This window comes from Puntigrus tetrazona, chromosome 25 (genome assembly GCF_018831695.1).
Source record: "Puntigrus tetrazona isolate hp1 chromosome 25, ASM1883169v1, whole genome shotgun sequence".
NCBI classification, from domain to species: domain Eukaryota; kingdom Metazoa; phylum Chordata; class Actinopteri; order Cypriniformes; family Cyprinidae; genus Puntigrus; species Puntigrus tetrazona.
This window is the reverse complement of record NC_056723.1, coordinates 307,585-328,090: the sequence shown is the minus strand read 5'-3', so window position 1 is coordinate 328,090 and position 20,506 is coordinate 307,585. Positions and strand designations below refer to the sequence as shown.

The following is a 20,506-nucleotide window of genomic DNA, read 5'->3' as shown; positions in this document are numbered from 1 at the left end:
CAAAGACTGAGTTTCTTGTCTTCCCTGCTACACCAACTCTACAGCACAACTTCATCATCCAGCTAGGTTTGTCTACAATTACCGCATCAACATCAGTCAGAAATCTACTCTCGCACATTGTAACCCAATATTTGAAACAAATGATTCCTCAAGTTACTTAACACAGATACGAGGAATCAACAATTCCTGCCGAATGTATCAAGCTTTTCAGGATACAAATCAGTTGCAAAGCACTTTTTCAGAAAAGTAAAGTTTCAACATTATTATGTTCCACTATGAGAGGAGAAACACACAGCAGACGAGTTTGTTTGTTTGGTCTCTATAAAGTTTAATTGAAGACTGAGTTGAATGAAGCAGGTAATAACTGACAGGTTAGTCTAGTTAAAGAGTCTGACCTGTTGTTGAACCGAACCAGCGAGTATGACGATTAGTCCATTCAATCCCATCATGCATCTGGCCTCTGAATAACTGCAGGCCGCTAAAGCTCAAGGCATCCATGCATTTGGCAAAACTCTCTCACGCAGACAAACATCAGGAGCAAAAGCACTTAGTGGTGGTTAAAATGAGGAAAAACTTCAGCTTGACACATCAATTCACTGCTTCGCTTCATTACAAACAATCTGATCCTTCAAATCCCGATCAATAACTTCTACAGATCGTCGGATGGATGGCAGACCACATTATCTGTCTATAAAGGAGCACGTGAAATACAGATGCATGAGTTGACAGAATATAAATCATATATATCTGAGCAAACACTCCAGTATGAAACTCTCACAAATGATTTTTGCACCAATAGATGAATATAAACAGACAGAAATGTTCGATCATCGTTTAAAGTTAGCAACTGTAACAAATATTATTATGAAAATAAAACGTTAAATGACATTCGTCACAAATCACCTGCATTTGACACCGATCTGAATGATACAGTCAAAACAAAAGCGCGCTGTGCTCAAGAATCAGAGCTATTGTTATGTGGTTATTAACGAACGTAACGGATGTTTGTCGAACCTTCACCATCTAACTGAATCTGATGCATCTTATTGAATCTGTGTTCACCAGTGCTGGCTTACCAACTCTAGTCTGGTCCTGATTACAAACTGTAACCTAGATTACTTCTTCAGACTACGTTTAAGTTACTTTTAGAATACACGTCATTAACCGACATTGGGGCTTCAAGTAAATATTCTGATGGGATAAACACTAATAAACATGAAAAAGCATCGACATGGACAAAGTCTACCAGGTTTGAAATAACTGTCAGTTATATATCGGCAGTGTTTAGTAATACATATGAGAATAACTAAATTATAAATAACCGAATATGAATAATTCGTAATAATGCAATACATAAAAAAGTAAGTGTAATCTGATTACAAGCATTTTAAAATGTACTAAGTGTTTGGAATCTGATTGCATGTAATCAGTTATAACCCAGCACTGGTGTTCACTCTAAAACACAAATGCATCATCTCATCATATTTCATAACATTTCTGAGAATGAATCTTGCAAATGAACACAAACTCAAACATCCGCTTCATTCAGTCGCTGACATGAACACGATACAGATATTAAAATGATACTCTAATAAAAAAATAATAATAAAATAAAATCTATCACAGATATGCTAATATAAAAACAGATAAAGTGTTGAATAGACGGAGATCTTATAAATTATTGCATATATAATAATCCTCTAAAAGTGAATGAACGCTGAATGGAGCTGAATGTGAATTGTTGGTTTGCTTTGACTGTATCTGTCCACAGAAATAAGAGAAAGCCACTGATCTGACAATGACATAAAGACAAACGTGAGACGCTGATCTGTCACCAAAACACACAGGAAGTCTCACAGCAGCGCTTCCTGTTCCCGCTCCGTCTGGACCAATCGGTGCTCAGTAAGAGATCAGAGTGTGAGATGTTGTAAGGCATATTGATCCGTTCAGACATTAAACACACGCTCTGTCCTGAATCTCCAGTCTTTTGTTCTCCAGAGCCGCGTGGACTCTGAATATTGGGGGTTTCATCCTGTGAGAGTTCAGCTTCGTTGAATCAGGATGAAACTACATTCAGAGAATCAAACTCAACAGAACCGTGAGGAGAAGAGAGAAGAAGCCGAGAGACGGAGACAGCAGGACAGCTGCACCTGGACAACATCACAAAACATGTCGGACTTTAGTAATACATTCCCATTCTCATTAATAATGCTCATGTGGTATTGCACGTCCTAACAGGATTATGTTTATGTGATCATCAGTGTGTTTCCTGACCGGCGCCTCCATCTCCTGGTCGTTCAGGAGTACATCCTGTTTCAACTCATTATATGCATATCCTAAATGCAACGGATAAAAAGCACCTGCATGCATACATAAATATCATAAAATGAATTTCTTCATTTGTAAATGTGCAAAGAATAAACGTAAACGTCAAGGAGGATTTAGTTGATTTTCAAATGTTGTTATAATACTTTTCATTAAGTGCAAACATCAAGACGGTCAAGTGTTTCTCAGCTGAACTATCACCACCATTCTTGCAGTCTTCAGTATACATGATCATGTGGTTGCTGTACTTTATCTTCTATCAGGATTATGTTCGTTCACACTAACTCTTCTGAGTATTAGCTCTTCATGAGTTATTCTTCTGTTTCATGTGAGCAGCAACTAAATCCTGTTTCCAAATGAAATGTGATTTTCTTTGATTAAAAGCATCGGACAAATGCGCAAGCACATAGAAATATGATGACAAAAGTGAGTCGCTTCATCTCCTAGGAGGGCTGTAATGTGTTTGTACCTGCGACGCGCACTTGTGCGACGGCTCCGTCTCCTCCCTCGCTGTGAGCGCGCACCTCCACCAGGTAATCGCCCTTCTTTATGGGCAGTTCGATTGAATGCTTAATCGTGGTGTAAAGCATACCATTGGGCTGCCCCTCCGGCCTGTACAGGACCTGAGTGAGAACAGCACACGCTCAAGAGCTGTGTCACGCATCTCTAGAACACCAAGACACAGGATGCAGTGAAATAATGCAAAAGACCTTGGTTAATCCATGATATTTACCCCGTAAACCGGTTTTCAGGGCCATTTCTTCCATTATAAAGACAAAGTTCTTCATTTTACACAATTACTTCAGCTCAGAGATGCCATGAATGCATTTACGCTGCAGTTAGAGATGACTGCGAAGAGCATCTAGACCTGAACAGGCTAATCATTTCAGTCAGATCCCAACAAGGACTGAAGGAATACATCTACAATGATTTTTTTTTCACATTCTCATTGGTTTATAAATCCCTCATTCCTTCAGATCTCACACATGTAGAGGACTTTATGGTCTTGAGCTGCAGGCACTAATTAAACCTCTTTAAGCTCATCTGAGGCCAGAGTTTCACACGTGCAACAGCAGAGGGAGACAGAGAGGCAATTACATATTTAATATTCATACTGGTATTTAATGAGCTACCAGGTGTTTTTCTGACCTTATATCCCTCCACCGTCGACTCGTTGGCCAGCGGCTCCACCTGCTCCCAGGTGATGCAGATGCCGCGGTTGTTCATCTTTGTGCTGATGATTTTGGGAGGCCGACTAGGAGCTGAGAAAAAAAACACACAGTCAGATCACAGTCTCGTCTTTTTAATCCCTGTCCTGATGTACTCCAGCATGAAAAGCTGGGACTTACGTGATTTCTTGGTGTGTATTTTGTGGCGCTGACTGGCCGGTCCGTACCCAGCGCCGTTATACGCCCGCACCTCGATGAGGTAATGTGAGTTGGGCTTCATGTTTTCCAGACGCGTGTAGTTTTCTCGACTGACAACCACAACATGCTGCACAGACGCCTCGTTCTCCACAGATTCCCTCCAGTACCGGACCTAAGAGAAAACAGCCCAGAAATGAACGTACTCTCACAGTTTTTAGTCAGATTTTAAATTGGGCTGTGTTTTGAAATTTGAGCCATTTTGATGTTTTGTATCATTTTTATTAATTTTCATTTTATTTAAATGTCTGTATATATAAATCAAATTGTATGACTAAATGTACACATTTAAATTTATAATGAATATGTGCATTTATATATACATTTACTATATGTAAACAAAAACCTTTATTTCGCATGTGATTAATGATTTAATACGATAATTCCAATTTATTTATATATAATTTACACCCCAATTTTCCGAAATCAGTTCATTTTCTTCCTACATTTCTATATTTTAAGTTTAAATGTTAATATTAATATTTTTCGTTTTTTCAAATCAGTATGATTTTATTATTGATTTTATTTTTAGTTTGTAATTTTAGTCTTTTATCAGCTTAAATGTTCATTTTATATATTGCCATTTACTTTGCTTACCATTGTATTACAAGTAATGCGAAGTTAGTTCATGATGACCCAGCTGCTAACTGAACAACTCTAAACAGGAAGTACATCAGCCTGAACCTGAGGCACGCTCTAAGGCTTCAGTACCTGGTATCCTTCAACCGTTTGCATCTGAACAGGCACCCAGGACAAGACGGCTTCTGTGGCAGACAGTGTCCTCGTCTCGATGATGGTGGGAGCTTCTGCAGGAACTAAGACGGAAACACACATCGGTAAGGTCACTAGTCCAGGGGGGTTGATTCTGTAAATCTGCAGCCGTGCGTCACCCACCGTCCTGAGCAGAGTAGATGAAGGCGCTGATGCTAAACGGCCCTTCGCCTTGACTGTTGAAGGCCTTCATCTTCACCTCAAACTTGGTGGACGGGAGGATTTTTGCGTCTTTGTGCACATACTTTTGGGCCTGAGGATCGGTCACCGTCACCCTCATCCACTCAGGGTCGTTGTGAGGCTTGAACGCGATGATGTAGCCAAAATTACTGCCGTAGTAGTACTGCTGCTGGACCGGCTGAAGAAGCAAAGCACAACAAAAAAGTTATTGGTTTTAACTCAAGGCAAGAGTTTTGGCATATATCAGTGATGCTGAAGAGGAGAAACAAACTATGTTACCTTTAAATAAATGTATTTTCACCATGTAATAAATGTTGTATAAATAAGTGTGAATGAAATATGAACAAACCCCTCAGTAAAAACCTTCAGAATATAAAGAGCAATACAATTCTAAGTGTTTTAGAATTTATTTTTAAAAATAAATATTTATTTTTAAATATTAAATATTAAATTTCTTTTTTTTTTTCTGTGCTGCTGAAGTTGAGAAACAAACTAAATTACATTTGAATATAGGCATTTTTGCCATGTTTTTAGGTATACAACGTTGTTAGTGTGAATGAAATAGGAACAAACCCGTCGGTAAAAACCTTCAGAGTATATAAGTTTTGGTGTAGTCAGTGTTGCTAAAATGGAGAAGCAAACTTTTAAAAATATGAACTGAGTGATTAATGATTAATGATGGACTGAGTGAGTATAAATTGAAATCTGCAGACATAAGCAGATGAAGTCCAAAAAAGAAACACTTAAATGTGCATTTAGATCACTGGAGAACTACATTCAGCTGTTATTTAGATAGGCGTTCTTCTGGAATACACATGAGCCTTAATGTGAGAAACATGAGCGCTGGTACCGTCCAAGTGATGGTGAGCTCACGACTGCTTCCTCCTCCTCCACCGACGTCTGACGGAGCCACAACAGGCCCTACACACACAGAAATGACAGTCATTAGGTTTGCTAAGGCATTGCTATGCAATTACTGGTTACTGTGCTGTTCTCCATGATATAGACGATGGTGTTCTGGCTGGCTTCACACAATGCTGCTGGAAGACAAGCACACTGATGCTTATTGGTTCAATCGGACCACTATTAGCAATAGTACTAGTGAGTATCAGTGTTGGGCAGTAAGGATGAACTGAGATGTCTTTTAGAGATCCTAAATGCAGCGCTGTTTGCTGGCATTCACACACACAGCTGCGTGCTTTAGTTAGAAATAGCAGTATTTTGGGTTTCAGCGCGGACGCTTTAGTAACACATATTTATCAGGAGTGTGTATGCTGGATTTTCATAAATTTCATGGTTATTTCAAAATAATGTAACTAGTAATGAATTACTAATTACTATTCAAATGAAGTAATCAGAACAGTGATGCGAGGACTTTTAAAAAGAGTAATTTGATTCTGTTTTCAGAGTAACTTGCTCAACACTGCTGAGGATTGACTTAAAAATACCTGCCTGCACATGTCTGCATGTCCGCTCTATTTACACCCGATGGAGCAGAAGTTTATCAGGAAAAGTAAAAGGACTTGTGGTCAAGTATTCTCTGAAATTGTTATTACCGCGTTTTTACTCCATTTGTCTCCCTTAACTAACTAAAAATGACTAGTTCTTAAAGTTTTCATATTATATGTGAATTATACATGATTATACATTTCACTATTAATGATTAACTTTATCTGAATACATCATTATGAAACTTATAAAAACATAAAACGTGACAGTTACCGGTTTTAATTATTAACAGAATTGAATTTCATTATTTTTTTACCTTGTAACCACTCTAGATTTATGAAACATGCATAAATAAAACAACATCATAAATGTTAGTCTGGAATACTTAAAAGCAAAATATATTCCTTCCACTTGCATAAACCATCATGAGTTTCTCAGCTGTCCACGCTGCAATGGTTCATCAACAGATTCTTTTATTTCTGTATTTCATCTGATTGAGTTCATTTGTTATGCCAGTTGTTCAATCTATTGTGTTCACAGCATGCTGTTTTTTAGCGGAATTTAGTGCTAAATGCATGCGTGTAAGATGTCATGATGACCATACATATATTTTTAAATGATTAAATAAATGATTCATATTTTGATAGTTTTTATTCATTTCTAAAAGTGTGCTTCCTGGACAAAAACCTTGAAAGGTTTATGCATTGCTTCCAGGTCAAAGGTCTGAACGCAGAGGACAGAAGGGACTCACTGGCTTCTTTGGTGGTGATTTTGGGCGAGGGGTCACTCGGGGGTCCGGTGCCCAGCGTGTTGGTGGCAATGACCCTGAACTCGTACTCCGTCCAGGGGGTCAGATTGATCACGGTGGCCATTTCTGCATTTCCCTCCACATTCACTGGAGCTTAAGACACACAGAAATATTAACAGAAGATTTTTAGCATTAAATAATTCCCTCCAATGTGCAGTGTGTTCAACTGCTTACACGCATTTTCAAAACATTACACATTACACACACACACACACACACACACTGCTGTACTGACCGGTGGAGGCATCTCTCCATTCCTGCTGCGCTTTCACGTCTCTGTACTGGACGTTGTATCTGGAGATGGGACTCAGGTTATCTGTCCCGTGACTCCAGGTCACTCTCACGCTGCTGGTCAGAACCTCGTCCACACGCACACCTCCCGGAGGACCCGGGGGACCTGAGGATGAGGAGACAAGGGATCTGGAGATCTACAAACAGTCTGAGATACAGAGAAACTTTAGCTTCATGTGAAGAGTCTCAGTCTGACCTCTGACCACCAGCTCCGCCGAGGCCGTGATGTTGTCCACCGGGGTCTGTGCTGTACAGCGGTAACGTCCAGCGTGTCTCAGCTGTGTGTTACTGATCAACAGCTCTGAGCTGGACGTCCCGGCCTGACCGTCCTGATTCACATCCTGAGCAACAACCATCTCAGTTAATACACAAGACATCAACAATAACTAGAACCGCACAGTTACAGTCAGTCATTTATCAGACACTTACAAACGAGGACAATAGAAGCAACCAAAATCAACAAAGGAGCAAAAATATACAGTATGTCCAGTCTCAGTTAGGAGTTTAACTGTATATACAGTCTAACCAATAAGGGCACGCTGATTCCAGATGTTTCACTAGTTTAGTATGTCAGCCAAATATCGTCCTATCCTAAGAAACCAGGGTTACAGTATTAGCAGGTACAGTACACTTCATTTATGTAAATGAAGACAGCAGAAAATCTGCACAGTACATATTACATAACAATTCCTTATACAGTAGACTACCAGGTAAACTGATCAAAATGTGTGGTCTAAGTGGCTGAATAATAAAAAATGATGACCTGATCATATTTGGGGTTTTTCTTCTTTAATTTCTGGTGCAATCTTTCCACCACAGACAAATGAAGCATTGCTTGGTAACTGGTTGAGATGAACTGGTGTTATCTAATATAAGTATGTTCTTAAATTTAACAGCTGACAGCTACTCAACTGAATTCATTACATACCTTTCTATTAATATATATTTCTAGTTGTCTCTGTAGAGTTGTTAATGTAAGTATCTGACACTGTTAAATATTTTTTTGTTAATTTGTTATTTATAAATATTATTTGAATATTTTTAGCAATCAATAATGTGAGAAATGCATCTGAAAAATTAGTTTGGCTGTACATATAAATAAGAAGATAGAAGTAGATAGAATAGATGAAGACTGCAACTATGATACACAGAGGAACAATATCACTGGAATAAGCTCGGAGCGATTCATCCAGCAGATGTCAGTATAGTTAGAGTTATTGTACAGTTTATATTATAGTTATCGTTATCATAGTTATCATAATTATAATTATAGTAAACATAATGGTTATCAATTCTGCTCTCATAAATATTATTACAGATTATTTTAGCTATCGTTAAGGACGCCTTTAGTTATAATTACAGTTACTTCTACAGCTATTGTCATGGTTACCAATATATTCATTACTATAGTTATAATATTATAGTTAAAATAGTTTATAAACATATTAACATTAACATTTTAAAGGTACCATTACATTTAGCATATGTAGTCTTATCATTATATTATAATTATTATAGTTATCGGTTTACAGTAGTTGTCACTTTTGGTGTTAAGGCATCCACAGTGGTCCTGTTAAAGAAGATGATTCATGAAAACTAAATGAATAATTATCAGGTGTCCGTCATCAGTATCAAACAGTTGAAGACTAAACTGACCATTTTGCGCTCGTAATGCTCTCGGTCTCGGTCGAAGTCGATGACTTTTGCATCGAGGGACCAGATGAAGGTGAGGTCGAGGGTGGGGTCATGTGACGCGGCACACTCCATCCTAGCGCTCTCACCCACACTGACGTCAGCGTTGGACGGGGCCAGAGTGATCTTTGTGGCGTCTGAGGAGAGAGACACTCGTTATCCTCTGAAAGGACCATCGCTCATGTGCTTGTGACAGCAGAGGGCAGCAGTGAGACACTTGTCCATTACTAACAAATACTAACTCAACTAGAACACAAACTCAGCCAACAAAAACAAAATAAACATATTACCAACTCAACCAAACACAAACTCAACCAGATTACCAACTCAACTAGAATAGAAACTCAAACAACAAACACAAACTACAACAGATTATTAACTCAACCAAGAAATACCAACTTAACTAGAACAGAAACTCAAACAACAAATGCTAACTTAACTATAACCCAAAGTCAACCAAACACGAACTCAACCAGATTACCAACTCAACTAGAATACAGTCAACCAGATTACCAACCCAACCAACAAATACAAACTCAAGCAACAAACACAAACTACAACCGATTACTAACTCAACTAACAAATACCAACTCAACTAGAATAGAAACAAATACTAACCTAACTATAACACAGTCAACCAAACACAAACACAACCATATTATCAACTCAAACGAATACTAATTTAACTAGAACATTATACTAACTCAACTAAAATACAAACTCAACCAACAAAAGCAAACTAGAATATTACTATGTAATTGTTGTTGTGTTCTGGATGGTGGTTAGGGTGTTGTTATGCAGTTGCTAGGGTGTTATGGACGGTCGTCGGTGTATTTTGTGTGGTTTCTAGTTTATTTCTATGCAGTTACTAGGGTGTTCTGAATGGTTGTTAGAGCATTGTTAGGTTGTTGTATGGTATTGTAAAATATTTTGGGGGTTTCTAGAGTGTTGCTATGCAGTTGCTAGGGTGTTCTGTGTAGACATCAGGGTGTCATTTTACAGCTTCTAGGCTGGGAGGTAGATATAAAACAAGTGGTTGCTAGAGTTGGTTGTTCAATCAATCAATCACTTTTTATTTATATAGTGCTTTTAACAATACAGACTGCATCAAAGCACTGAACAGAATCAAACAGAAGAATAGAGCGATGGTAATGTGGCTGGTGGTTACTAGTGTGTTGAAAGATGGTTAATTGAGTGTTCTGTGTTGCTGCTGGAAAGCTGCTTTGTGGTTGCCGGGGTGAACAGTACATTGCCTTTCTCAAGAGAACACAATAACTGCAGTAATAATCAGCAGGAGCTGATATTAGGGTCTGGTTTCCGTGTCGTACCGGTGACTGACAGAGATCCGGTGCTGTTCGCTCGGCCTCGGTCGTTTTCTGCAAAACATGTGTATTTGCCTTCGTCTGATTTGGTGACGTTCAAAAGCTCTAAACTCCCGTCCTGCCAAATGAAGATCCTGAAATCGTGAAAAAGACAGACTGAACATGAACGGCTCTGTAGAGAGCGGGTATCTGTGAGATGACCTCAGCGTGACCTCTGACCTGCTGGAGTTGTGCAGGAGCTCGGTTCCTTTGCTCCAGGAGATGCTCGGCCGCGGCGCTGCTCGGGGTTTGCAGTCAATCACCACGTGCCCGTTTTTAGCCCCCAGAAGTTTGGGTTTCACTGGGTTCCACTCAAACGAAGGAGCGCCGGCTGGAAAAACAACGCATTCAGTGCAAGAACCAGCTCCTCGAGAACCATGTTATACAGCAAATATTAATACTCACCGAACACCCTGAGCTCGGCGTTGGCGTATATCGTGCCGTGACGGTTCTCAGCGATGCACTGATACATCCCTGAATCTTCAAACGTCAGGTCTGCAAAACGCAACTCGTGGTTCTTAGCGTACTGATGGAAGAGAAGCAAGAAGAGAACACAGTCAAAACCGATTTCATCAGATATTATTAACATAGTCATATTTTTACTGATTATTATGAAAAAGCCTATCAATGAGAAGAATCCCTAAAAACTATAAAATAAAACAGCAATATTCAAATAAATGTGTGTGTGTCTGTTTACATATAACTCATATAAGCTAAAATAAATGTAAAAAAAAATTTACTAGCACAAATTTGACATGCAAACACAAAAAAGATTATTTATTAATTTGATGAAGCAAAAACCATCATTATTATGTCAAAAATCATTAGGATATAAAATAAAGTTTTTGACTGAAGGCATCGTAAAACACTAACATCTGTCTGGCCTCATTATTCTGTTAGAAGTGGTGTTTGATTTGTATTCTGCGGCTCTTCCAGTGATATACGCTGTAAACACACTTCAGGTGTTTGGATCAGCACCATCTGCTGTGGTGACTGTTATGTAACCAGAAGCATGATGGGAAGGCCTCGCTCCAGACGGGAACCCAGCCAGCGGTCCGGCCGCCCAGCGCTCAGCGCCTCACAACACACTCACTCATCACACCGATCCGCTGCATCTATTTACACGCTCTGCTGAAGTCATGGAGCTTGCTAATGCATTTCACCGACTGGGACAATGTTTGCAATTTTTATTGACATCAAAAAAGTGTGTTCCTGTAGCTCAAAGAGTAGGACGTGAAGCTTTCAACACAAAAGGAACGCGTTTGCATGGCTGAACCGTTGAATGTGTGAAACTCTAGATGCGTCAGTCACTCTGCCGAACGCAGACATATATTTTCAGCAGAATTTGAATTTGTGTGAATTACGAATCAGATATCAGCGATACCATTCTCCCGTTCTTCAGGAAGTGCACGTGTGGTTTGGGTTTCCCGCCGGCCAGACAGGACATGATGTAATCGCCTCCGATGTCTCTCTCCGAGCTGCTGATCTTCTCCTCCCATTCAGGAGCTCCTGAGACAAACACAGTTCACATCATTTGCACACTTTTTATGTCTATATAGCTACAAATATTTTCTCAAATTAAACTCAAGTTCGTTCGTTTTTAATACCTTCATTTCAGTTAATGTTTATTACATAAGCAACCGTTCTTTAATGGTTTTACTGTAATGTAACCCTGACGTAAACAAGCATTGCTTTATGATAAGAAACATTTAGCTAACACTATTTTGTGCATTCTGTAGACAATAATTAACTTTGCGTCTACACTAAGTGCATCATTAGTAGATTGTCTGCTTTATATCTGATAACTCTTTAGCAGGCAATCTACTGAATATAAATAACTCTGAACATGCATTTCAACATGTTTTAACCCTAACCTCAAGCCTAATAATACTGTACTAAGACTCTAATAAGAGATAATAGACATATTGGTGCAGCGTTGATTATGATCAACTGAATGTGTTAAAGTCCAGTATTTTTATTGTTCTTTTTGATGATTGATGCTCGTCGCCTGCGTACACCTGTAGGAATGGGGCGTGTTCATGAGGTCATGTGACTCTCACCCTCCACATACAGATGCACTTTGTGTCTGTCTTTGCCTTTGGAGTTGTCGGCCTCACACTCGTACAATCCCTCATCCTCGTACTGGATGTCGTAAAGATGAAGGAGACTTCCTGACATGCCGATGTTGTGGCGATGGAGCGGCAGATCACCGTCCACCTTCCTCCATCGGATCTGAGGGATGGGGCTGAACACACAACATGTACCATGTGAGATCTGCTGGATAAACCATGTGGTACAGAACCGAGTCAATAAGAAGTGGATTCAGCTATGTCGCTGATGCTTTACTAAACACTGAACGCTGCGTCAGATCCATCTCCACGCTTTAAAAGAGTTTGTATAAAGCTCGAGCAGAGCGCACGCACAGCATGAAGCTGAAATGATCTACAAAATGCAGTTTAAGTAGGATGTTAATCGATCCAAACTGAAATATTTTGCAGATTATTATGCTGAGTCGTAAAGCGCTTGAGGAACATGACCGCAGTGCTTCGCAAACACCGAGAAGCGCGGCGCTTTTCTTACTTTCCCAGCGCGAAGCACTCCAGCGTGACGTTCTGCCCCGCCAGCGTGTACGTGTCTGGAGACTTGACTTTGATATCAGCGGGATATTTCCTCAGAGAACCTGATGGAGAGCAGATACGAGACGCCGGTAAATGACTTTTCTGTTTGTTCATCTACTCTGAGGCACACTCACAAACAACTGAAACACAACACACACAAACACACAAGTAGGAATAACAATCATACACTGAGCAGGGAACGCAGTTTTACGCTAGTGATTTGATCTAGATATTAAACGTTCATGGTACATTAAGTACATTCAAATATTATCATGGTAAAATATGAAAACCAGGACATTCCTAGTTAAATATACCCGAAATATATGCATTTACAGAAAATAAATCTGAAAGTAGAACCAATCCAGGATCATTTTGTTGATATACTGGCTTCTCTTTTATCACTCCATAAATCAGAAAATACTGTCCAGTCAGAAAGCCCATATATACCCTGTTTTAAGGAATACAATGCAATGTGAATGAAATATAAACAAACCTCTCAGTAAAAACCTTCAGAATACAGAAAGTAATAAAGCTGGAGGCCTCACACTTTCTCTGCAGTTGAACCCGATCATTTATTGGAGACTAAACCATAGTTCTCACACAGAACAACGTTAACCACTGTCCTGATTTCTTTGAGGAGATTATCTGATCTTGAAGAGACCTAAAATTAGCACCGGCTCAATCAGAAACACTTCAGAAACCACAGAAGAGGTTTGTTTTCTCTTTCAGATCTTTGCTGTTTCATCCTCACTCTGTCAGTTTTATCTGGAAGCATCTCTGCATCTCTCTATATATATATGACATAACATGTTTACATAACAATATATACTGTACATGCATTCTGTGTATGCCTTTATACATCATAAATATACATTAGCACACACACATGTATTGTTGCCCAGCACTACTTAAGATATAAAAAGTAAATATCTGCCTTTGAGCTCATAAATATGGACCTGATTCAAACGTGACAAACTGACTCACGCTCGGCGATGGGCACCAGCGGGATGAACTTGCTGAAGACGCTCTTGGCGATGGACGGACTGGAGACGAAGCAGGAGTAGTTCCCGCTGTCCGGCGCTCGTACGGTGGAGATGTAGAGGTTCCCGGTGGTCTGAGACACGAAGCGCCGCTTGTCCAGAGGAATGAACTCTGGGAACTCGTTCAGCATCCAGCGGAAGGACAGGTCCTCTGCAGAGAGCACAGACAGGAAGTGACGCAAACCTCGGTCGGGCGCACACATGACTGACGAATTAATAGAGTCGGGCGCCATGGTAACCTGGGAAGTGTGGAGGCGGGGCACACAGAAGCACCGCCCCCTGCCCCTCCTTCACGTAGACCGCCTCCCGCTCGTCCGTGGAGAACATGTCCAGGTCTAAACACACACAGAGACGAGCAACATCACAATAAAGGGTAATAACTCAACAAGATTTTCTTAAATCAATAAATACACTCGAAAATGTTACGATTGCTATTTTTATGAGCTTGTTAATATTTCTCCTTGAAAAAGTTTTTAAAAACGTTTGTTAATGCAATTTCTGAATAAAGACGTTGCCTGATATAATTGAAAACAGGAACGGCACAGAATTTAATTAACTCTCACATCAGTTTCACACACAATAGCAGTAAAACTGCACGGAGGACACTTTAGAGTCATAATTCAGCAGAAACGCTTCAGACGTCTGACAGCAAAAATTAATATCTGTCACGCTCAGAACAATACCGCCTGTGTGTGTGTGTGTGTGTGTGTGTGTGTGTGTGTGTGAGTGTGTGTGTGTGTGTGTGTGTGTGTGTGTGTGTGTGTGTGTGTGTGTGTGTGTGTGTGTGTGTGAGCTCAAGGGCATCCAGGGCAGTTTAAACAGAGCGACTCACATCCAAACTGAACGGAGGCCTTCTGACTGACCACTGTCCCGAACTCATTACTGGCCAGACACGAGTAGTTCCCAGCATGCTTGCTCTTGTCAGGGAAGCTGATGACGAGGTTTCCTCCCGCCAGACTGTAATGATCATCATTTCCAAGAACGATGTCTGTTTTGTCCAGCCTCCACCTGAAAACACACACACACACACACACACACACACACACACACACACACCATCAGAAATGAGGCAATATATATATATATATATATATATATATATATATATATATATATATATATATATATATATGTGTGTGTGTGTGACCTTCTAGTGATTATCATTGAATTGATTCCAGAGACCGTCTCTGTATTTAATAACAAACTGTTCAATCTCTTCATTATACATCCCTGTCAGTGTATTCTTCTACTTTATTCTGTTCAGTGCTTTGATAAAAACCTGTGTTGATAATAGAACTATAGAAATAAAAATGATTGACTGTGTGTGTGTGTGTGTGCGTGTGTGACCTGTACGTGTGTGCGTTTTGTGCGTGTGTGTGTGTTTGTGTGTGTGTGTGTGTGACCTGTACGTGTACGTGTGTGCATGTGTGTCTCTGTCTCTCGTGTGTGTGTGTGTGTGCGTGTGTGTGTGTGTGTGTGTGCGTGTCTCTCTGTGTGTGTGTGTGTGTGTGTGTGTCTGTGTGTGTGTGTGTGTGTGTGTGTGTGTGTGTGTGTGCGTGTCTCTGTGTGTGTGTGTGTGTGTGTGTGTGTGTGTGCGTGTCTCTCTGTGTGTGTGTGTGTGTGTGTGTGTGTGTGTGTGTGTGTGTGTGTGTGTGTGTGTGTGTGTGTGTGTGTGTGTGTGTGTGTGTGTGTGTGTGTGTGTGCGTGTGTGTGTGTGTGTGTGTGTGTGTGTGTGTGTGTGTGTGTGTGTGTGTGTGTGTGTGTGTGTGTGTCTCTGTGTGTGTGTGTGTCTCTGTGCGTGTGTGTGTGTGTGTGTGTGCGTGTGTGTGTGTGTGTGTGTGTGTGTGTGTGTCTCTGTGTGTGTGTGTGTGACCTGTACGTGGCCGCTGGGTTGGCTCGAGTCCTGCAGCTCATGATGATCTTGTCCTCTGGAGACTCTTCGGGGTAGATGGTGTCGACGGGCTGCTCCTCGAACACCGGCCCGTAACCTGACGCCTCGTCTGAGAAACACACAACACACACACAGCTTACCCTCGCTCAAAAGTTCGGGGTGAGTAGGATTTTCTATAGTTTTGAACAAATCTAAAACTTGATAAAACTGTGTAGACATACTCTAAAAAAAATCATAAAAAACAAATCATACAACTGAGAAAAAGCAGAATCATGAAGAATGGATTGCTGACATTTGTTCATATTCCTGTCCGTCCATCCATCCCATCAGAAGTTTTATTTCAGAGACAGAGAGTACGACTGGAACATTATGAAGATGAATTATGCATAAGACGAGCAGATTTAGGCAAGTAGACGCACTCCATCCTGGAGCTCATTTCCAGCTCCATTAGTGCATGCTGGGATATCAGTCAGCAGAGCGATTACTGACCATAAATAACTCATGAACACCAGTTCTTCATCACCACGAACCTCCTGAAGAAGGGCTTTCTTCTTCACAAACAGAAGCAGGAGATGTTCCTCAGAGATTCATGTGGGTCTGGTTTTAGTTGTAGGAGAAACATCTGAAACATCTCTCCTGAGCTCTGAATGAGAAACTCTGAACGCTGGCCAATTATGAAGAAATACTGAAGTTATCAGAGTCACGTCGAATCAAAGCCTCAGTCCATCACCATCAGCTACACTCATATACTACTGATAAAAACACTAATAAACCACTGAATAATTCCACTCTGATCAGGACAAATCAGAGGAGATTCACTTCGGATGGATCTAGGAATTCATCCAAAATACTTCAGAGGCCAATATCTGTCTAATTATGACTGCTTCCATACTTTCTTAAAAAAAGGCTTTGAGAAGAAAAAATGCACTTATATATATATATATAAACATGGTCTAGTTACTATTCAACAGAACTGTATTCAGAACAGAACTAGAATAAAGAAATAAGTTCATTCATACAAATGATGTTTATTAGTGAAACATGACATTAACTGTTATATTTAATATGCTGTAGAGGAGGAAACCGACGGCGGCTCATCGAATGCAAATGAATGAAACTCCTCTGATGCTGCCGTCTCGTCTGCGTCCGATCAAATATTAATAATTCATCAGCTCTTCACTCATAACGTGACGTCAGTAACTCATGCATGGCTCTGTTATGGTTCTTGATTATCATACAGAAATCACAAACAGCGATGTGAGGCGTAATGAGGACAACTCTTAAGAAAGAAAACCTAGGTGTATTGTTATGAACGTAGGTTTTTTTTGGATTGTGATATTTTTCATTTTTCACAACCCCAGTTCACTTTAATGTGCAGCATTTGAATGTTTTATTAGCATAGGTTAAAGGGATTCAGTCTAATTACATGATTATGATACTTGACACATTAAATAATATATGAGGGGGTCTTGCATTACTGAAATCAGAATAATGATGTTTAAATTGAAATTCAATTCAATGCAGAATCAGATCTCTCTTTTTGATAAAACCAAAACCACATTATCTAAAATAAAATAATCACCTGAAACATCTTATATTTAAAAACAACAATAACCTTGTTTCAGCAAGTTGCTAAAATATATCTACTAAAAATTCTAGAATACTATCCCTCATAACAAAATAACCCTGATTGTGTGAGATCGTGTTGAATGAAGATGTCACACTGGACTGAATATCATTTTAATGCATAAAACTGATGCTTTATGTTATTAATGCAGCGCTAAAGCGACCTACACTTGACCCCCTGACCTGGTTTCCATGGCAACCTGCAGCTCTTTTAGCGTCCGCTCAAACACACGTGAATATTTCATGTATGTGTGAGCAAACCATCACAGACCACAGACCTGTCACTCCCTAGCAACTGTCGCCGCCTGACATCACCAGACTAGCTTTTCATTTGTAACATAAAATACCTTACCAGGGTAAACATGACAAAAATAACCAATAATGAATCTGAAAACGTCATAATTTCATCACTTATGGAAACAAAATGTCACTTTGACATGACCTAAACACTAAATATTACTGCTGAAATCAATATATCTAATGTTTCTGCTGGTGAACTGGTTTGAGGGGCGTGGCTTCGTGTCGTGGGCGGGTCACGGATGTTTGATTGACACGCTGCAGCTCCGTAATATTTGTAAACCACATGCAGTCGTGCAGAGATCAAAGGCACTCCAGGAATAAGCAAACGGGCTCCCAAGGCTTTGATGGAGAACGGGTGGGGGCCGTCAGAGACGGTTAATCTTCTGATCTCCCACAATGCCCTGCTCCTCAACCCGTGTCTCTATTATGAGCACTGAATCACTGTAACGTCTGTGATCTTCACTGAACACGGCAGATTCTCACACACACACACACACACACACACACACACTTCACTGGAGGCGATGAAGAAATACACCACTCTGAATCAATCAGCGTGAATCGATGTACATCAAATACTTTACTGCATTCGTTTATGAACACTGTCATTTACAGCTGTGTGTAAAGGTCTCAAGTAACTTAATTAAAATGGACAACGCAAAAAATAAAACAAAGAGACAAAGAATGAAACATTTCGCCTTTTTGTAAGAAAAAAAATTATTAAATTGATATTGATATTCATATGTAAAAATAATTACTATGTAATTGCATATGAAGACAAATCATACTGTCGTGATGTCTCGTCGTGAACTAACCAGGCTTCCATCTGAACATTTGTCCAAACTTAAAGCATATTCATAATTTGGTATAACCTTAACTGAATAAACCTGACTGAATCACATTGTAAACAAACAGCTAAGACTCACCTCCGAAGACTGCTGGGACATCAGCACACACCGACCAAACTGAAAGCACAAAAACACGTCATCTGTAGCTGCTGATTCAAAATGAATAGTCCTGATTCATTTTAACATCCAAGAGTGCATCTCTCTTTCTGCTCGATTGATCTCACAGTAGGAGGAATGGGAACATCAGCACAAAAATAAAGTGATTTTGAGCATTTTCTGTATGATATTATGCCGGATTATCACAGAAATATTAGTATTATGGTCAATACTGAGATATTTTAAATTACTATGCAGTAATTTTGGAAACATGAATTTATGGTTTTAAAACATATTTCAACAATGTTATTAAACATGATTTTGTATTGAAAATACTGTGCAGTTATTGAAACTTTTTCTATGGGCCGATAGACTGAAAGGCTAATGGAAGAATGGACTGATGGGCTGACTGAATGACTGATAGACTGACGGCTGATGGGAAGAAGGATTTATGGGCTGTTAGACGGAGGTTGATGGACTGATAGACTGATTGACTGATGGGCTGATGGGTTGATAAACTGATGGATTGATTGACTGACTGATGGACTGACTGTCTGATGGGCTGACAGCCTGAAAGGCTGATGGGACGATGGACTGATGGGCAGATGGGATGATGAACTGACTGACCGATGGGCTAACAGACTGAAAGGCTGATGGGACGATGGACTGAAGGGCTCATGGACTGACTGATGCACTGACCAACCGATGGGCTAACAGACTGAACGGTTGATGGGATGATGGACTGATGAGCTAATGGGATGATGGGCTAATGGATTGAAGGGCTGATGGGATGATAGACAGAAGGAGTCATGGACTGACTGATGGGCTGATGGGACGATGGACTGATGGGCTCATGGACTGACTGATGCACTGACCAACCGATGGGCTAACAGACTGAACGGTTGATGGGATGATGGACTGATGAGCTAATGGGATGATGGGCTAATGGATTGAAGGGCTGATGGGATGATAGACAGAAGGAGTCATGGACTGACTGATGGGCTGATGGGACGATGGACTGATGGGCTGGTGGACTAATTGACTGAAGGGCTCATTGGATGATCGGCTGAAGGGTTGATGAGATGATGGGCAGATGGGATGATGGACTGACTGACTGATGGGTTGATGGGACGATGAACTGATGGGCTGGTGGACTAACTGACTGAAGGGCTCGGATGATGGGCTGCAGAGTTGATGAGATGATGGACTGATGGGACGATGGACTAATGGGCAGATGGGATGATAGACTGACTGACCGATGGGCTAACAGACTAAAAGGCTGATGGACTGATGAGCTAATAGGATGATGGGCTAATGGATAGAAGAGCTGATGGGACGACGGACTGACTGATGACTGACTGACTGATGTGGATCACTGATACTCACAGCAGCAGGTGAGCACGAGCGAGATGCTCAGCAGAACACAGCAGGATGTGTGGGTCATGGCTCTGGGCTGGACGGCCGCTGCGATCATCAACTACAGGAGATCTTCAGACATCAGGAGCTGCTGAAGAACACAAACACACGATCATACAGAGACAGATTTCCTCATCAAACCCCCATTAAAAAATGCAGAATTAAGACTTATTCATGTCTTTTGGGGGAAGTAAAATGTAAAAAAAAACAAAACAAAGAAATTAATATTTATCACAGATGAATTAAAATCAGACTATTTTAATGCACAATAATATTTCACAATTTTTACTGTTTTAAATGCAAAAGAGATTCCTTCAGAAACATCAAATCAAATCTTAATTATTCCCTGCTTTGGCGCTGTCAGGATCAA

At 40.3% G+C, this 20,506-nt stretch overlaps 1 protein-coding gene across 2 annotated transcripts in view; it reads right to left on the bottom strand.

Annotated features, from left to right (window-relative positions):
* Positions 1 to 307: 307 nt before the first annotated feature.
* Positions 308 to 20,506, bottom strand: part of cntn1a (contactin 1a) — a 31,191-nt gene continuing 10,992 nt past the window's right edge. The window contains exons 2-24 of one of the 2 annotated variants that reach the window (XM_043228573.1): positions 20,107 to 20,227; positions 18,703 to 18,741; positions 15,833 to 15,959; positions 14,792 to 14,967; positions 14,199 to 14,294; positions 13,904 to 14,110; positions 12,882 to 12,981; positions 12,362 to 12,546; positions 11,686 to 11,810; positions 10,707 to 10,827; positions 10,482 to 10,632; positions 10,269 to 10,396; positions 8,905 to 9,077; positions 7,445 to 7,589; positions 7,193 to 7,354; positions 6,901 to 7,050; positions 5,551 to 5,621; positions 4,644 to 4,878; positions 4,461 to 4,564; positions 3,675 to 3,864; positions 3,475 to 3,587; positions 2,795 to 2,948; positions 308 to 2,150 (exon numbers count right to left, since the gene is read on the bottom strand). In XM_043228573.1, the coding sequence (XP_043084508.1) occupies positions 2,074 to 2,150; positions 2,795 to 2,948; positions 3,475 to 3,587; positions 3,675 to 3,864; positions 4,461 to 4,564; positions 4,644 to 4,878; positions 5,551 to 5,621; positions 6,901 to 7,050; positions 7,193 to 7,354; positions 7,445 to 7,589; positions 8,905 to 9,077; positions 10,269 to 10,396; positions 10,482 to 10,632; positions 10,707 to 10,827; positions 11,686 to 11,810; positions 12,362 to 12,546; positions 12,882 to 12,981; positions 13,904 to 14,110; positions 14,199 to 14,294; positions 14,792 to 14,967; positions 15,833 to 15,959; positions 18,703 to 18,741; positions 20,107 to 20,194 (3,117 nt within the window). In that variant the 5' untranslated portion in view covers positions 20,195 to 20,227 and the 3' untranslated portion in view covers positions 308 to 2,073. The remainder of the gene's footprint in view (positions 2,151 to 2,794; positions 2,949 to 3,474; positions 3,588 to 3,674; positions 3,865 to 4,460; positions 4,565 to 4,643; positions 4,879 to 5,550; positions 5,622 to 6,900; positions 7,051 to 7,192; positions 7,355 to 7,444; positions 7,590 to 8,904; positions 9,078 to 10,268; positions 10,397 to 10,481; positions 10,633 to 10,706; positions 10,828 to 11,685; positions 11,811 to 12,361; positions 12,547 to 12,881; positions 12,982 to 13,903; positions 14,111 to 14,198; positions 14,295 to 14,791; positions 14,968 to 15,832; positions 15,960 to 18,702; positions 18,742 to 20,106; positions 20,228 to 20,506) is intronic. The other variant, XM_043228574.1, reaches the window with a different exon arrangement.